Source organism: Emydura macquarii, unplaced genomic scaffold (genome assembly GCF_026122565.2).
Source record: "Emydura macquarii macquarii isolate MOO-44397 ecotype Brisbane River unplaced genomic scaffold, CSIRO-AGI_Emac_v2 contig_719, whole genome shotgun sequence".
Classification (NCBI taxonomy): Eukaryota; Metazoa; Chordata; order Testudines; family Chelidae; genus Emydura; species Emydura macquarii.
This window is the reverse complement of record NW_027130856.1, coordinates 17425152-17442998: the sequence shown is the minus strand read 5'-3', so window position 1 is coordinate 17442998 and position 17847 is coordinate 17425152. Positions and strand designations below refer to the sequence as shown.

At 43.2% G+C, this 17847-nt stretch overlaps 1 protein-coding gene across 12 annotated transcripts in view; it reads left to right on the top strand.

The window, feature by feature from the left end:
* LOC137149266 (sodium channel protein type 5 subunit alpha-like) overlaps nt 1-17847 on the top strand; it is a 319903-nt gene that overhangs the window by 100158 nt on the left and 201898 nt on the right. For all 12 annotated transcript variants that reach the window (XM_067542779.1, XM_067542769.1, XM_067542778.1 and 9 more), the window contains exon 8: nt 15050-15113. In XM_067542779.1, the coding sequence (XP_067398880.1) occupies nt 15050-15113 (64 nt within the window). The remainder of the gene's footprint in view (nt 1-15049; nt 15114-17847) is intronic.

Here is a 17847-nt window from a genome sequence, read left to right as displayed (position 1 = left end):
TTTAGATCCGTGAGCTCTTCAGTCCAGTCCACTTCCCTAACTAATTTCCATAATTTTTTAAAGTTAGCCTTTTTGAAATAAAAAATCCGTGTCACAGATCTATTTTTGTTTATCCTTCCATTTAGTTTGAACTGAATTTAACTCATGGTCACTCAAACCAAGTTTGTCCCCTACAACCAGGTCTCAGTACTCACCAATACCAAATCTAAAATGGCATCCCTTCTTGTTGGTTCAGCAACTATTTGATGAAGGAATCTGTCAGCTATCACATCCAGGAAAATCTGAGCCCTATTATTATTACTAGCACTAATCTTCCAGCCTATATCTGGGAATTAAAATATCCCATAATCACACAGTTCCCAGTAGTATTCACTTCATTAAAAACATTAAAGAGGTCTCTATCCATATCCAAATCTGATCTTGGTGGTCTATAGCACACCCCAAGCACTATCCCAGGAGAAGCTCTAGTAGTTTTCTTCCCCAACGTGATTTTTGCCCAAACAGACTCTGTTTTATCCATTGCATTACTTTTAATTTCTTTATAGTCCACTTCTTCATTGATATACAATACTACTCCACCACTTTTGCCTTTATTTCTATCTTTCCTAATCAGCACATACCCATCAATACCTGTACTCCAGTCATGACTTACTATTCCACCATGTTTCTGTTATCCCTATAATATCTGGTTTCCCTTTCTCCAACAGTAGCTCTAGTTCCTCCATTTTGTTACCCAGGCTCCTCGTATTGGTTTACAAACATCTCAATTTTTGCTGTTTGGCTTTGCTCACATTCCATACATGATTCGCCACATTCATTCTTCACGCCTTTGTTTTCCTCCTCTAGGGACAGGCAGAATCCCACTGACGATCACCTGAGCCTCCACTTCCTTAAAAGATTCTTCCCCAACTTGGCATAGTCTCCCTTGATTCATTCCAGTGAGAATCTAGCCGTAACATTTGTTCCCACATGAAGGACAGTCAGTGGATTCTTTCCCACTCCTACTAGGATCCTCTTCAGCCTCAGGTCCACATCCCATATCTTAGCACTCAGCAGACAGCACACCCTTCTGTTCCCTAGATCAGCTCTGGTTACAGGCCTGTCTGTTCTTCCCAGCAGGGAGTCCCTAATCACGTAGACCTTGCTTTTCCTGGTGAAGGTGCAATTCTCCAGCCTCTCCCCTGTTCTTTCTGGCTGCAAGTCCTCTTGTCTTCTGTTCTCTCTTTCAATCTTCTGGATCCCCATGGGGCTCTTATTTGGTGGTATTTCCATTGGCTCATCCACTCTTTGTATAGGACGAGCTGCTCTTCTCTTCTTCCATGCCCTCCTACCTTCAGTTACCACTTGCTGTGCCCCTTCTTCATTTTACAACTCCACAAACCTGTTTCTGAGCTCTATTTCTCCTTCACTAGCCCATCTTTTCCTCTGCCAGATCTCATAGTCACAAGCTTCCACTGGCCATTTTCCTCACCCACCAGTCTCCCCTCAGAGTTCTTTGGTCCTGCTTCTATCTGCAGATCTGGGTTTTCCCTTCAGCCTCCTCATGCCTTTGCTCCATCATCTGCTCGAATCCCCTTCTAAACTCAACCAGAATTTCCACCTGCATCTCCAAGCCCCAGATCTTCTCTTCCATCAGCTCTATCAGGCGTCACTTCATACAAACAAAGCTCTTTTGTGGTACCCCCTCTAGGATCATGTACATGTACATGTACGTCCACATCCAGTCATCTTCATTGTCTCTTCCACGGCTTGAGTCCCCTTTCAACAGCTCTATTAGCTGTCTCCTGTGTTGCTGCCTGATTGGGTGGATCCCTTTATAGGCCCCCTAATTAGGGAAGCCCCACCTCCTAATCAGGCTCAGCTGCTCTCAGTGTCCTGCCCAGTAACAATCCCTGCAAACTGGAAGGAAAAAAAACAAAAAACCAAACACACACACACACACAAACTCCTATTTGTGTCCTATTTGGCACAGGGGCTTTTAGAGTCCCTTTACCAGTGTAATGGGGCTGGAGTAACAGGGAGGATGCTAACCCTAGCCGTATGGATGTAGTATAAGGTCCTTCTATAGCCAGGTTTTTGATTGATAGCTGCAATGTCACAACTATTCCTTTTTAATGACCATTTTACAAAAATCATTGCTTTTTAAATTGGCTTTTGAAAATCCTTTTCTATGGTGGTGTCACTTGCGGAATCCCAGATAGCACAATTACAGCAAAGGCCTGTGTTGGGGGCAGTATGGAGCAGCGTCACCCCAGGCTGCAGGTGACACGGTACCTTGGGGAGACGTGTTCCATCCTGAGCTTCATAATCATAATCCATTATCCTAAGGCCACCATCATGCCTTTCCACATCTCCTATGGGTTAACTAGTGTCCCAGGAAGAAGTGTCTGCACCCAATACAGCTCAGGGACTCCAACTGTACCTGGTCCTTCCATGAGAGAGTCCAAACGGGGCACATACACACCAGGAGTACGTACAATCTGGCTCAGTTGAAACTCGCAATATAGATTTTTAAACGCAGTTTTGAAAGTTTCATCTGCATCATTGCTGGTTGTTGAGTGATAGGAAGGGCAATAGACAGTAGATGGGAATGCTAGGAGGATTCTGGGGTTGGGGAGGGAGACAGAGTGGATGGAAAGCAGTGGGGGAAAGCAGAATACCAGGAGATGCTGTGGGAAAGGTTTTGCAGAGAAGCCAGAGGGGTACCAAGTGGAGGTGAGAGCAGTGGGAAATGTCAAGGTAGTTGCGAGGAGACTCAAAGCCGTAGAAGTAGGAAGAGCAACAGGAGAGCAGCTGAATTATAATAATTATATGCAACCCCTGATAGCAGGAAAGAACTAACTGGCAGTGCCATTTATTCCTGAGCATTCTTTCCTAACAATACGTTTGATACAGAATGTTCTGTAGCTTTTGTGTGCAGCATGTTTTTCATCTCCAAACTTTATTTCTCTATTAGAAATTTCACTGTTATAGCCAAAAGGCAATACAAGTTTTTTTTTAACCATTACATTTTACTAGTAGGTGTGTGGGGGGGTGGGAGAGAACTGAGAGGAGAGGTTCTTTATTGTTTGGTTTCTTTATCACATCCTGGAGCTGCAAAATTATGGTGCTTTCAGACTCATGGTTTACATTTGGGATCTGGACATTTTGGTGGCTTATAGTTCTCAGTGCTGACAGATATACAAGGGGAAAATCTACAAGTCCACATACACCCATGTGTCTGAAACAGACAGTCCCAAATAACAGACACATCTATGAAGCTTTTGCTAGAAAGCCACAGGACTTTACTCTAGGCAATGAACACCTACATTTGAACACCACTCTGATCTTGCAAATGCATTTTATTTTTTCAAATCAGAGTGAATTTATTGCACATCAGTTGCATTCCATGTTGAACAATCATCCTAGCTGGGCCTTTTAAGAAGGAAACAGGAGCTGCCCTTTAAAATTATGTGGCTTAGTAACATGACACTAATTCATTTCCCTTCACCAGAAGTCGCTGATGTTCCTGTTGGCTTTCCATCGTTCTTATTTTCTAGTGTTAACTTTGCAGGAGGGATTATGGCTTTTTTCCTAGCAGCCCTATGTAAGTAAGTGCTGGCTTTTATGCACAGTTCTGCCTTGTAGGTCTTAACATAAGATGATAACTATTTTAATTGGGAGTAAATTACCTTTTCCAGTAAATTTGCCTTTGTTCACTTAACAGACTATGCTGTGAAAATTTGCTTAGATCCATTCTATTCAAGGAACAGTGAGTGATTTTGCCCTATGCTCCCTATTCTGCATAGGGTGAAAAGTAGCAAATATTTTTTAAAAGTCATGCTAGGATCAAGAGATATTGATAAATTGGAGGGAGTGTAGACAAGAGCAACAAAAATGATTAGATGCTTAATGTACTGATTTGGGAGGAAAGACCCCCAACAGAATAATGTATTCTACGGGCAGATCTGGCAGGATGCCTCTAGGTAAGGTTGCTTAATACTTTCCATTAATATGAAGTTTTCAATTAAATATAATTTTGCCAAACTTTAACCAACTGGGATGAAATAGTCCATATCAGGTTTCTGCTTCAGGTTGATTTTTTTTTAACGTTTTTTAAGTTTCATTAAAATGGTTTAGCTGTATCCAAGATTTGGGTTAGGGGGAAAATTGGTTTTGTTCTTGTTAAATTGTTTTACTCATGTAAAAACAAAACAAGACAAACCTGCCTAAAACGATTACTTGTAGAAACTCTAGCACCTCCATGTTTTGGAGCAGGTACCTGAAATTTGGTAGGAGGATAGCCCTGGGGTCATGGAGGTGCCTTTCGCTCTCCCTCTTAAAAAAAAAATTCACCCAGATTTTTAAGATTTATAAGTTATAAGCCCATGAAAATCACAATTCGCACATGCTCAGTAGAGATTTGTTAAGGGTTGGCAGCAAAAATCTGCTGTGAGATTGTTCCTCTGTCACAGAGGTGCATGCCAATCTCACTTAAGGCTCCAAGCACTGTTGATCTTTATCTGCACTGAGTGTGCTCCCTGACCTCCCATAGCTTGAGCTCCAAGTAGGATACAGCAGCTGCTATTTTAGCCTAGGGGAAAGAGTGTGGGGAAGAAGCTGTGTGTGACATCATACAAACTATGTAATGAACTATTTGCAAAAAAAAAATTGCATAAACCTTACATTTAAGCTTAGGGTTCACACACCCTGCTCTGAGCAATGGGCAGGGTAGGACATGGACCCTCAGAAAACTTGGCAGCACTTTCTGGGTGCTCCTGGTTGTCTGGGGAGTAACTGAGTCAAGTGAGTGTCTGTTTGAGTTGTTGATACCAATGTGCCTAAGGGGCTTCTGGGAAGCAAAGAGCTTCTAGAGAGGCAGGAGGTGCTGCGGTCTTGAGGGTGGATGGAGCTCCTGAGTTAAGGGGACTTGAGAAGCCAGGAGGCCTCTGAGAGTACTAGACCAGCTGGGGATTTGAATGCTTTTTGGGGTGCAGCAGTTGCTGAGTTTGCTGGAGGGTGGAGTTAGAAGCTTGTGGAAGTTAGGGGATCTGTCAGGGGCAGTGGGTGCTGAGGTTAGAGGCTGCTGGGGCTTAGGAGGCTGCCAGGTTGTAGTGAGTTCTGGGATACCTGGGAATTAGGGAGCTGCAGGGGTTGGTGGGCACTGGGGCTGGTGGGGGCTAAAGGTGGCTGGGAGTTAGTGGTCTGTGGGGGGCTGCTGGGGGTGGCTGCTGTCAGTGGTTAGGGAGATGTGGAGGGCAGTGGGTGCTGGGGCTGCTTGCGATAGAGGCTGTTGGTGGTTAAGGGGATGGGACGGCTGCAGTGGGTGCTGAACCTGGTAAAGGGGAGGAGGCTGCTAGGAGTTAGGGGGCTACATGGAGAGACTGGGTGCTGGGGCTGGCAAGGGTAGAGGCTGTCAGTGGTTAGGGAGATGTGGGAGGGATGGGTGTTGCGCCTGGCAGGAATGGAGGCTGCTGAGGGTTAGTGGGGTGCAGAGGAGCAGTGGGTGCTGGGGCTGGTGGAGGGTAGACGCTGATGAGGGCTAGTGGACTGCAGAGGGCAATGGGTGCTGGGCCTGCTGCGATGGAGGCTGTTGGTGGTTGGGGCATGTGTGGGGGGAGGAGAAGAGGGTGTTGAGGGTTGGCCCTGTTGGTGGCTAGGTTCAGGGCACTGAGTGGTGGGGCTGGTGAGGGGTGGAGTCTATTTGAGGATGGGGGTGTGCAGGGATGGGGTCTAGGCCTGATGAGGAGAGGTAATGGGCTGCTGGGGTGGGGGAGGCCTTGTGGGGGGCAGTGGTGCTGGGGCTGAGTGAGTGGTAGAGGCTGCTGGGGGTTCAGGGGATGTGGGTAGCAGTGGGTGCTGGGTGATCAGGGAGTGGCAGATGGGCAGTGGTGGCTGGGGAATGGGGGCTTCAGGGGCCAGTGAGTTCTAGGGAGTTGAGGGGGAGAGTGATTGCTGGGGGTTTGTGCTGGGGGGAGCCTGCTGCACCTTGTTGTGTAGGTGGCTGAGGGCAATATTGGGCCCTTCACCTTGTGCTGTTGCTGCCATTGCTTTCTCAGGGAGAGGAGGAGCTGGAGGCCCCACAGCAGCCGTGAGTGGCGAAAGGGCATTGCCTGCTGCCATCCCTCAGCTCAGCTGGATGTGTGAGAATCTGGCTGAGCTGTGGGAACAAGAGGCAGGACTGCCGAGTGTGTGACTGTCACATGATGAGGGATACTTGGCAGTGCTGCAGTAGGGAGCTACGAGTTCTAGGCTCAGCTCTGCTGGTATTAATTGCTATTAATAAAGCAGCACTCAGTATAGAGCAAAGCCTTATTCCCTTGTCTTAGGACACAGGCAAGCTTCATTCTTCCACATGAGGAGCTAAGAGATTGTACAAGGTCCCTTCCGGTAGAGGACGGAATATTCCCTATCACCATAGGGCAGGATTGAGTCTCATCCACTAAGTCACCCAACTTTTCAAAATAAATGTGCCAAATCTCTCTGTGCTGTGTGTAACAACTAGACCACTCTCCTCTCCAGAACCAGGAGGAAATCCAGGGATCTTGATTCCCACCATCCTACTGCCACCTCGCAATTAGTTGTGTGAGCCATTAAAGAAGCATTTGTTGCATCCCCCCTCTGTTGGCTGCTCCAGAGAGGATAACAGCCTGGTGCTGCTAACGGTTACTCCTTTAGCTCAAGTAGTAGAGATCTGTGCTCTGATTATAAAGGTCCTGGATCCTGGCTGTGCTGATGACTTGGGGTGGGTGGTCAATATTGTGAGACTCGCTCGAATTTCCGATTTTTCAGTTTTCTATCTAAAAGTCCTAGGAAATTACATTTAAAAAAAAACTCTGTTAAACTTTAAGGTTGCAAAGTCAAACACACAAAAATCAAGCAATAGCAGAATTAAAGTTGCCTGTGACATCTCAATGCATACGCACAAGGAGGCTGAATTATAATGCATCACAATGCAATTTGCTCTAAAGAATCCCTGCCTCATTCAGGGTACACTATGGATAGTGATAAAAGCAGAGGGTTCTAAGAAGGAAAGTTTGTTTTCTTGTGGTTAAAACACTGGATGGGGATCCAAGAGAAAAAAATCCTATTCCTGGCTCAGGTTTCCCTTAAATATTGGCATCCATAATTTGGCGTAATTCCTGACTTTACCACCTTAATGTTCTTTTAATGCAATATTAATGTACTGTGTTTTCATATATAATAGATAGATGAAAAGAATAAAACTATATAGTTATCGGTCCATTGACACATACATACTAATCAGATGGATGTTATAGATAAACCAAAGATATAAACATTGGCAAAACAACCTATTTTTCCCTAACCTTGTTCTCAGAAATGACTGAACTGCTCTGGCTGATGCTTTCCAAAATATTCAGCCTGAAACAATGACCCAGCATGGAAAATTTGAACCCAAATGATTAAAGCCTGGCAAAATAATCTGCAATTGAAAACAGGAACGTATAATGGAAAGCATTAGGCTACTCCAACAATTGGTTTTGCTGACAGTTCTGGCTATAAGAAGAAGACAAATAGAAAAATGAAATGTAAAACATGAAGAGTTAGCTATGCAACAACTAAGGGGAAGATGGGACATTATAAGATCCTACAAGTAAGGATGCAAATAGGAAAGAGAGGATGGAATGATTTAGGGTAATAATGCAAAGGGTATGACTAAGAGTAATAGGGTGGAATTAAGAAAAAGAACATGTAAGGTAAATATCAGGAGAAACTTCCTGGCTGAGAGATGTAATGTGCTGTTGAATAAAGAATCTGCCAAGGGAAACAATAGAAATCCTGTCACCTGAGGCATTTAACACAGGATTTGCAGAAACACTACTAAATGTATCCTGCCCTGCTTTGGCAGGGAGATGCACCCAGAGACCTAATAGCTTTTTCCATCTCTAGCTCCTGTGGATCCTTAATTTTGAGAAGAGTGAGGCATCCCACATGATCTGCAATTCTAACTGTTCTTTGGTATTATTGCTGATTTAACCAGGGGCTCAGTCCTGCTCCCATTAAAGTCAATGGGAGTTTTCACAGTGAACACTGTGGGAGCAAGATGAGGACGTACATCATTCTCTTGTGTTTTGCTGGAGATGGTGTGGGTCAGATGCTGGGAATTTGTGCAGCCTAAGGGAATGTACCTTTCTCTCAGCTGGTGGAAACTCTCTCTTTTGGAATTTATTCCATCTTATCACATTTCTTTCTGACAGCAGATGTAGCTAGTAGTTGCCTACAGCAGAGAAAAGGAAAGATGGTTCCTATTAAGGACTCAGAGAACAAAATAAGTTGACAGTTATTGGTTTTTGGCTGCATACAAATACTACACTGGACTCTCATCAGTAAAAACATGGAGAGAAAAAGCTCTTATTGTAATAATTGTGGCATGCTCTGGGCTATATTCTTATCTTAGTTACACCTGTGTCAGCTCAGAACTCCACTGGCCTGAGTTATTTCAGATTGACGTAGGTGTAACCGAGAGATGGATCTGACCCTTTATCTTTTGTGCTTTGCTTGGTATGAGGTCGCTTGCTGGTGATGGGAAAAGCAAACATTCCTTCCCTTCACAGTCATGCTGTTCTGCTTTATAAGCTCCTTGTCACATCGAAAGACATCTGAGCTCCAGTCAACACCATCACACCCAATGTCTCTGCTGGGGGGGAAAAAAAGTTAGGGGATTAGGTTAGAGAAATAGTCATTCTCCACTGACATAAATGTGTATGTATACATTTGGCTACAATAGGTTGATAAGCTGGTAGCTTGAACTATAAGGCTGGTTGCCTGATTTTCAGACTTGCTGTGAAAATTTCTTTCATTGGATTCTGCATCTGTTTAGAACCTGTGAAAATCAAGCCCTAGGAATCCAGTTCTGGCCCACAGGCATGGAATGCTCATTTAATGGGAATTGCACTGGGTTGGGATGCTCATTTAATGGCAACTGCAATGTTGTAACAGAAGGTAAAATTGATTTAGTCCTAAATGGAGCACAGGTCTGGTCTGAGAGATGAATATGGCTGAACCACTCAGTAATTGCGACCATAGTGTAATTAAATGTAATATCTTGGAGGGGGGAGGGAATACCAAAAAAACCCACCATGGCAAAACAACAGAGTAAAAGAGGCAGTTAGAGACAAAAAAGCATCCTATAAAAATTGGAAGTCAACTCCTAGTGAGGAAAACGGAAAGGAGTCTAAACTCTGCCATCTCCACTGTTGAAGTATAGTTAGACAGGCCAAAAAAAAAATGTGAAAAGCAACTAGCAAAAGTTTTTAAAAAAAACCAACCAAACAAACAGTAGCATTTTTTAAAGTACATCAGTGGGCCAAACAATCGATGGGGCTGCTGGATGATCAAGGCTCTAAAGGAGCACTCGAGGAAGGCAAGATCATTGCAGAGAAGCTAAATTAATTCTTTGCATCAGTCTTCACTGCAGAGGATATGAAGGAGATTCCCACACCTGAGCCATTCTTTTTAGGTGACAAGTCTGAAGTGTCTGTCTGAGTGTGAATAGAGAAGGTTTTGAACAAAAATTGATAAATCAAACAATAATAAGTCATCAGGATCAGACTGTATTCATGTAAGAGTTCTGAAGGAACTCAAATATGACATTTCAGAACTATTAACGGTGGTATGTAATTTATCACATAAATCAGCCTCTGTGCTAGATGACTGGAAGATAGCTAATGTATCACTGATTTTTTTTTTGTAAAGGCTCCAGAGGTAATCCTGGCAATTACAGGGTGGTAAGCCTACCTTCAGCACCAGGCAAACTGGTTAAAACTATACTAAAGAAAAGAATTATCAGGCACATAGATAAGTACAATATATTGGGGAAAAGTCAACGTGGCTTTTGTAGAGGGAAATCATGCCTCCCTAATCTATTAGGATTCTTTGAGTCAACAAGCATGTGGATGAGTGTCAATGTAGTGTACTTAGACTTTCAGAAAGCCTTTGACAAGATCCCTCCCCAAAGGCTCTTTAGCAAAGTAAGCAGTCATGGAATAAGAGGGAAGGGTCCTCTGTTGGATCAGTAACTAGTTAAAAGATAGGAAATAAACAATAGAAATAAATGGTCAGTTTTCACAGTGGAGAGAGGTAAATAGTGGGGTCCATCAACAATTTGTACTGGGACCTGTTCTGTTTAACATATTCATAAATAAATTATCTGAAAAAAGAGATGAACAGGGAGGTGCCAAAATTTGCAGACAATTCAAAACTACTCAAGATAGTTAAGTCCAAAGCAGACTGTGAAGAGTTGCAAAGGGATCTCACAAAACTGGGTGACTGGGCAACAAAATGGCAGATGAAATTCAATGTTGTTAAATGCAAAATAATGCAGATTAGAAAATATAATCCCAACTATAGTAACAAAATGATGAGCTCTAAATTAATTGTTACCACTCAGGAAAGAGATCTTGGAGTCATCGTGGACAGTTCTCTGAAAACTTGTGCACAATGCACAATGTGCACTGGCAGTTAAAAAAGCTAGTAGAATGTTGAAAACTTTTAGGAAGGGGATAGATAATAAGAGAGAAAATATAATGCCACTGTATGAATCCATGGTATGCTCATATATTGAATACTGCATGCAGTTCTGGTCACCTTATCTCAAAAAATATATATTAGATTTGAAAAAGGTACAGAGAAAGGCAACAGAAATGATAATGGGAGTGGAACAGCTTCCATATGAGGAAAGATTTAAAAAACTGGCTGTTTATCTTAGAAAAGAGACTAAGAGGGGTTATGATAGAGGTCTATAAAATCGTGAACAGTGTGGAGAAATTGAATAAGTGTTATTTGCCCCTTCACATAATACACAAACCAGGAGTCACCCAATGAAATGAATAGGCTGCAGATTTAAAACTAACATAAGGAAGTTCTTCACAGAACGGTGAAACTTTTTGCCAGGGGATGTTGTGAAGGCCAAACCTATAACTGTGTTAAAAAAGAATTAGCTAATTTCATGGAGGATAGGTGTATCAATGGCTATTTAGCCAAGATGATCAGGAATGTAACCCCATACTCTGGGTGTCCTTAAACCTCTGACTGTCAGAAGTTATGAGTGGATGTGAGGGAATGGATCACTCAATAATTGCTCTGTTTTGCTCATTCCCTCTGAAGCATCTGGCACAGGCCATTGTCGGAAGACAGGATACTGGACTAGCAGAACCATTGGTCTGACCCAGTATGGTCGTTCTTAAGTAAAATTGGCTCATGGTATATAGAGCTGATCAGCGTTTATTTTGGATGGCTGGTGTTTTTGAGGGGGTTGGGAGGAGGTTGGAAAATGCTGATCTGTGGAAACCAGAACTTTTTGCAGGAACGTACTGGGTTCAATAAAACCTTTGTCTGGATTTCTCAAGTCCAGGATGGAATTTATGGTCAAAATCAGAGAGGGAGACACTCACTGCAGAATAGCCAACAGTCCAGTGGTTAAGACACTCACTTGGGAGGGGAGATTCAGGTTCAAATCCTTGCTCCAAATTAGGCAGAATAGGGACCTTGGGTCTCCCACATCTCAGGTGAGTTCCCTAACCACTGGGCTATCAGCTATTCTGGAGTAGAGCCGTCTCATGTTTCTTCACAGAATTTACAAAGGACTCATTTTGGATCTGATATGGAACAAAAACAAGTAGTGAAACCTCTTTTTTTTTTTTTTTTTAAACAGAATTGAATTCTTTTTTTCCGGCCAGCCCAATTGGTGTGCTGTGTGTTTATGTAGCTGAATTCTGGCATACATGCAAATGCAGATGTAATGCATTTGCATTGTAATTTTTTTGAAAATGAGTGTTTATGCTGCATAATTTCTGACTGCTGAGTACTAATTGCAGGTATTTGAGATTTTTGAAAGATAGAGAAAGTTTTACCTAGCACTATCACAGTAAATAATTCATATAACTTGCAGTTGATTTGGGGCCATTGTTATGTCCTTTCTTTCATTGTTTTAATAAGGCAAGATGATTAACTTGTTCTTTTATACTCCTTTAGACAGACAGACAGACACACACACACACACACACACACACGCATGCATGCATGCATACATTTTCGATACATGTGTAACCTTGCCTTCACTTTTACCTTTGAATACCCTATACCTTTTAGTAGAGCTGGTCATAAATTTTTATTCTGAACTTTTCTTTGACACAAAATAGCTTTTTTTCAGAAATAAAGGGGGGATCAGAAATCAGAAAAAACAAAAATATTTGGTATGTTGATTTTCAGGTTTTTTATTTAAATAAATCAGGTTTTTTTTTAAACAGTAAAAAATTTAAAGAAAATGAAAAATTGTCCACACTTTCCACAAAATACACTTTCTAATTTTTTACAAGTTCTACCTTTTAGAGGTAAAAATGTGTTGAATTTAAATAGGACTGTGTTGCATTGACTGTACATGTTAAGTGAGGTAAAGCGGAGGCATAAAGGTGCAATGGAGCATACATAGCCTGTAGTGTTATGGAAGGGGATCTATTCTTCAAACAACAATCGAGATCTCCAAGATCTCTGTTTTCCCAGTGCATTAGAGTATGTCTACACTGCACAGAACTTAGGATGGTACGTAGAGTACATGCACTATATGCCCCCCAGCACAGCTGTAAATAGCAGTGTAACTGGTAAGGCTCTGCTTAGGTGAGTAGAGTACAGACACACCAGATCGATAGGGTTATGTACCTACACGGCTCTCTACGTGCCCAAGCAGTGCCTCCCCTGTCTACACTGCTGTTTTTAGCAGTGTAGTGCTCCACTGCCTCCCCACTGCTGGAGCCTTTCCCCTCTGTATTGAGCTGCCAGAGCCGTTTCCCACCCCAAAGAAAGACTCCAGCAATGGGGAGCTCCCAGAGTCTTTCCCCACTGCCTTCCTTCTGCCAGAGCCTTTCACTGCAGCCTGTAGCGACACACACCCTGAATGCCACCCCTGGTGATGTGCTGTTTAGACATATCTTTAGACAGAAGATCAAATCAACTTCCTATGAATGATGATGTGACCAGTGTGTGAGTTTATGATAATACAGCAATTTAGCTCTTCAGTGATAATACTGTAACACCCTCCCCCCTTCAATTATCACTAGGGAATCAGCTATTCATCTCCTTTTCAAATTCAAACCTGGCATGGTAACTGTCACTCTGACAGTGCAGACTAGCCTCCATTGCTTAGATACTCTCAGTACTGATTCTCCCCCATGCATTTCATAAAGCTTTTTGGGACTTAGCATCCTGTTTGTTATAGGAATCTAAATGTTTAAGTCAACAGCAGATGACAGATCATATGTGTACTCTTTGGATTTTAAAATTCACCCTGAGCACTGCGACTTGTTTGCACATGTTCTGTCTTTCTAGTTCTCTCTCAGTCCAGTGCTCTTGTTCTTTCTGCATCAGCTTTTTGATTCAGTTGACCATGGGTTGTTGCTTCAGTGAAAAAGGGACTGAAACTATGCTTCTCCAGTGGCTTTAGTCAGCCAAGGGGAGACAGAAGTCAACCAGTGGTGAGGAGTAATTGTGCGTCATCACCAAGGGATTTGAAATGACATCCAAGGGCTGGAAGCTGAAGCTAGACAAATTCAGACTAAAAATAAGGTGCAGATTTTTAACTGTGGCAATAATTAACCATTGAAGCAATTTACAAATGGTTGTGGTAGATTCTCCATCACTTGCAATCCTTAAGTCAAGACTGGATGTCCTTCTAAAAGAAATCCCCCAGCTCGACCAGAAGTTATGGGCTTGATGCAGAAATCCCCAGGTGCATTGTGCAGGAGGTCAGACTAGATGATCATAATGTTCTCTTCGGATCTTAAAATCAATGAAAAGTGACAACCATCTAGGTTATATCCTTTTCCCCATGTTGTTCAGCATCTCTATGCAGTGATATAATTCCTTAACTGAGTCCAGAGCATCATCAGTGTGCTGTATATCTCTTATTGTGTGGTCTCCCCAGATGTGCTCACTACCCTAGTGGTATGCCAGGACAATATCTTTTGAGGGGATTGTTCAGAGGTAATAAACCAGGTTAAAAATCTTGGCAGTGGTTTGGACCAAGATTTTTCCGTAGAAAGGCCTATGTGTGGGACAAAGTACAAAAACACACAGTATGAAGAGTTTATGTTGTTATCTATCCAATGATGATTGTGAACACCAACAAATGTCGTCATGACCACAAGGCTCACTGATTGTAATTTCCTTTTAGCAGGAATCAGAACAGGGCTTTTCCATTGCTTGCAACTTATTTGAAATGCAGCAACACATCTGCCTAAAGCCTTGAGTCCTGCATTCTTTGTATTGGCTACCTATATAATGTAGGTTCAGGCTGCAATGGAGAACTCTTTAAGCATCATCTTGGAAAGCATTTCTGCTCACACAACACCTGCTGTGTAGGGATCTCACCCTAATGCCTTAAGTCAGCAGGGAATCACTCCTTTGCTATAGAATCTAGGCTATGTAGGGTATGCATGTAGACTAGGTAGGGTATGTGCCTTGCTCCTCGCTGAAAGCCATCTCAATCCACTTTCACCGGCTTCAGGAAAGCATCTATTATTATTTAACCCTGATCAGAGATCAGGGCCTCATTGTTCTAGGGCTCTGTACAGCCACTTAATCCCCCCTCCCCCACTAACCACCACCACCCTTCAATTATGCTTTTTAGAATGTCCATTGTTGAAAGCATTTATATTAACTTACCCTCTGTTCCCATTACTTTTAATATTAGACTTCCTTGTTTTTTGTCTGTTTGAATGTTAAAAGAAGGTATTTTAATTATGTTATTACCTTTCATTTGTCTTCATTATGTTGAAGAGATGCTACCAATGAATTTTAAACATAGATGGCAATAGCTAAGATGCTTTAAAATGGTATATTTTAGTTTTTACAATTGATTCTACAAGAACTGAAGTATGTTTCTTCCTGAAAGTTAAGATCAATCAATCAAATAAATCCCCGTATTCATCAAATCCCCAGATTACTATAACTGCATATGCTGTTTGATAGATAATTTTCAGAGATTGTGTTCATTTGGGAATGTGCTTTTTAGAAAGCAGGTTGTCAATTCATAATTCCTTCACTTTTTTTGCAGCAAACTACTTCATAAAAAATGGCACTTCGGACATTCTACTCTGTGGCAACAGTTCAGATGCTGGGTGAGTGCATTTAAAAAACAATTTTGCTTCTCTTTTCTTTATTGGACACATTTTAGTTCAGTTCTGTCCACTTCTAACTGGCATAAAGTAGGGATTTCAACTTCCCAGTGTCAGTAATAATGGAAACAATGATGATGACAAAATCATGCACGGTAATACAATTTTCTAAATAGCAGAGGAAAGAGGTTGGTGTGTCTCACTTATTGAGGTCTGAATTATTTCAGGACCTTATTACAAGCTCTCTTTCAATCAGCTTAATTTTCTCCTCAAAAAAGGGCTTGAAACTCAATAACATTTTGGCTGAGTGGATAGTAGTTTAAGGGAAATGAGAGGTGAAGAAGGAAGCAGAAAAGCAGAATGGGGAAATAGACTGATGATGAACTCCAGTATTTCTAGCAGAGGATGAAGATCAGAATAATAAACTCAAACCTTTGGCTGAAGCCAAGATGCTTTGGACGTGCAAAGACACTTTGCTAATTTGTGAGCTGCATGTGCACGTAATGCAGGTGTAGAAGGTTGTATTCCAGTTTCTTACACCTCTGCAGGCAGAAGAGGGGGCAGGAAATATAGACCTCTGAGAGGCTAATTCAGGTTAGCTGTACAGAGGCAGGGTAAGAGCCTTCCTTCACATACTCACCACCTGTAGACTTAGTCCTTCTCAGCTGCTTCTGATCCTGATTCTCCAGGCTCAGTGGAAGGTGGTGGTGTGATGGAGGGATTTTACCTGGGGAGGGAGTGGTTCTTGTGAGCCTGAGAGGATTTGGAAGGAGGTCGAGCTACAAGGTGAGGTGAAAAGCTTACTGAGGAGCCACGGAGAAAGTTATAAGCCCAAGGGAGGTTCTGGGCTGCAGGAAGTTGGTTAGGAAGGAAAAAGGGAGATCTCGAGTGAGGGGCTAGTTTCTGAGTTGAGAGAGAGAGAATTCTGAGACCAGTAGGTAGGTGAGAAGAGAGGGTTTGGGCCTGGTTGAGATGGGCCGGAGAGAGGGAACTGAGTGGGTTGGGGTAGGCTGAGTTGGGAGAGTTGAGCGTGAATGAATGGTGAGAATGGGGATGTGATTGGGAGGAACTCTGGTGTGTGTGAATAAGCGTGTGTGGGTGAGGAGGTTGGAGGATAAAATCTAGTCTGGAATGGGGGAAGAGGCAGAGAGAAAGAAGGACTGGGATAAAACAGTAAAGGGGCTTCTGAAAGATAAGCACTGTTTTCTCCTGCCACTGTCTATATCTATATTTACATGCATACAAAGGATAACTGGATGTGTCAACCTTCCCCCTGCATGTCTTGTACGTCTGATCTGTATTGCCAGGCTGATTTACACTGTAAGCTCCTGGGCACAGGGCCATGGTGTCCTCAACATTTGTTTCAGGAAAGGTACAATGTCAGCACTCAGTAAACAAACACTGATGATAGTAATACATTGCATTAGCCTAAGCTCAGGCCGGACTCCAAGGCAACAGGGGAATTTTCTAGGAGGTCTCAGGACTTAGAAGTTCCCTGAGGCCCTCCAGGAAGTGGTAGTTTAAATATAGATGCCACTGATATGTAGATCTGAGTCTTAGCTGGCAGCATCTGGGGCCCTGACCTTAGTTCCATAACACCTTTGAGACTAAGGGGGAGCAATCAATGCTGGAGAAAATTGGGATCAGGAGATCAGGATTTAGAAAAGGTTGGGTGCTGGACTTTGCTCCCTTCCATTGGCCCCTGTGTTTGAATTTCGTGCCTGTAACAAAGTAGTCAGTTCCTTTAAGAGCCAGGGAGCTTCGGGCCAGCCAGCCCTATTTGATTATTGGACCCTGCTTCAAAGATAATGCGTATAAAGGGCTGAGAGAGCTCAGTTGGATGTAGGGAGACCACTCATCCTGTTTTATTCTAGACAGTCCTATTTTTGGCTGGTTTGTCCCCCGTCTGATAGTGGGACAAAACCAGACATGCTTTAGTCCCGTATTGGATGGATTTCATCATTTTGAATAGCGTGCCTCTCTGCCCCCACCGGCCTGACCTCGCACATATCAGGATGGTAGGGCTGGGTGGTGCACTCTTGTAAATGCCATCCCCTGTGCAATGTGATCTCACGCACACCAGGCATCCAAGGTCATGCCAGCGGGAGCGGGATCACCCAGGCCAGGGTGGGCCCACGCCATTCCCAGAAGTGCTGGTATGTCCAGTGTTCTGGGAGTGTGTAAGCGGCCACCCAAGTTGGATGAGAGCTGCAAGACGGAGGTTGGCTCCTGTGCCTGGCCCTGAAGGAGGCTGAAAGACTCCTGCAGCCTGTGTAGGTCAGGGGAATGGCTTTATTTTGTGTTACTTTGTGAGGTTTTCATTTACATTAATAAACTGTGCCCTGAGGGGGTCTGAAAATGATCTGGGCATGATGTTTAATCCTTTCGGGGCTGGGAAGACATACCAGCAGCATCTTGCCAGACCCTATCTTGTTATGTGTTATGGGCTGGGAGCTGACACATATTCAGCTAGATTCACAAGGGGACTTAAACTATGGCTTAAATTTAAGTCTACATAAATCATGTCACTCAGAGGTCTGAATTAGTCCACCGCCCCGAGCGACATAACTTAGACCGACTTAAGTGCTGGTGTGAACAGCTCTATGTCGCCAGGAGAGCTTCTGCCATCGACATGGCTACTGCCGCTCACGGGGGTTGAAGTAATTAAGCCAACGGGAGACACCCAGCTGCCTAGCAGAATTTACAACTCCAAATGAGGTGCCCAGGCTCTCCGTGC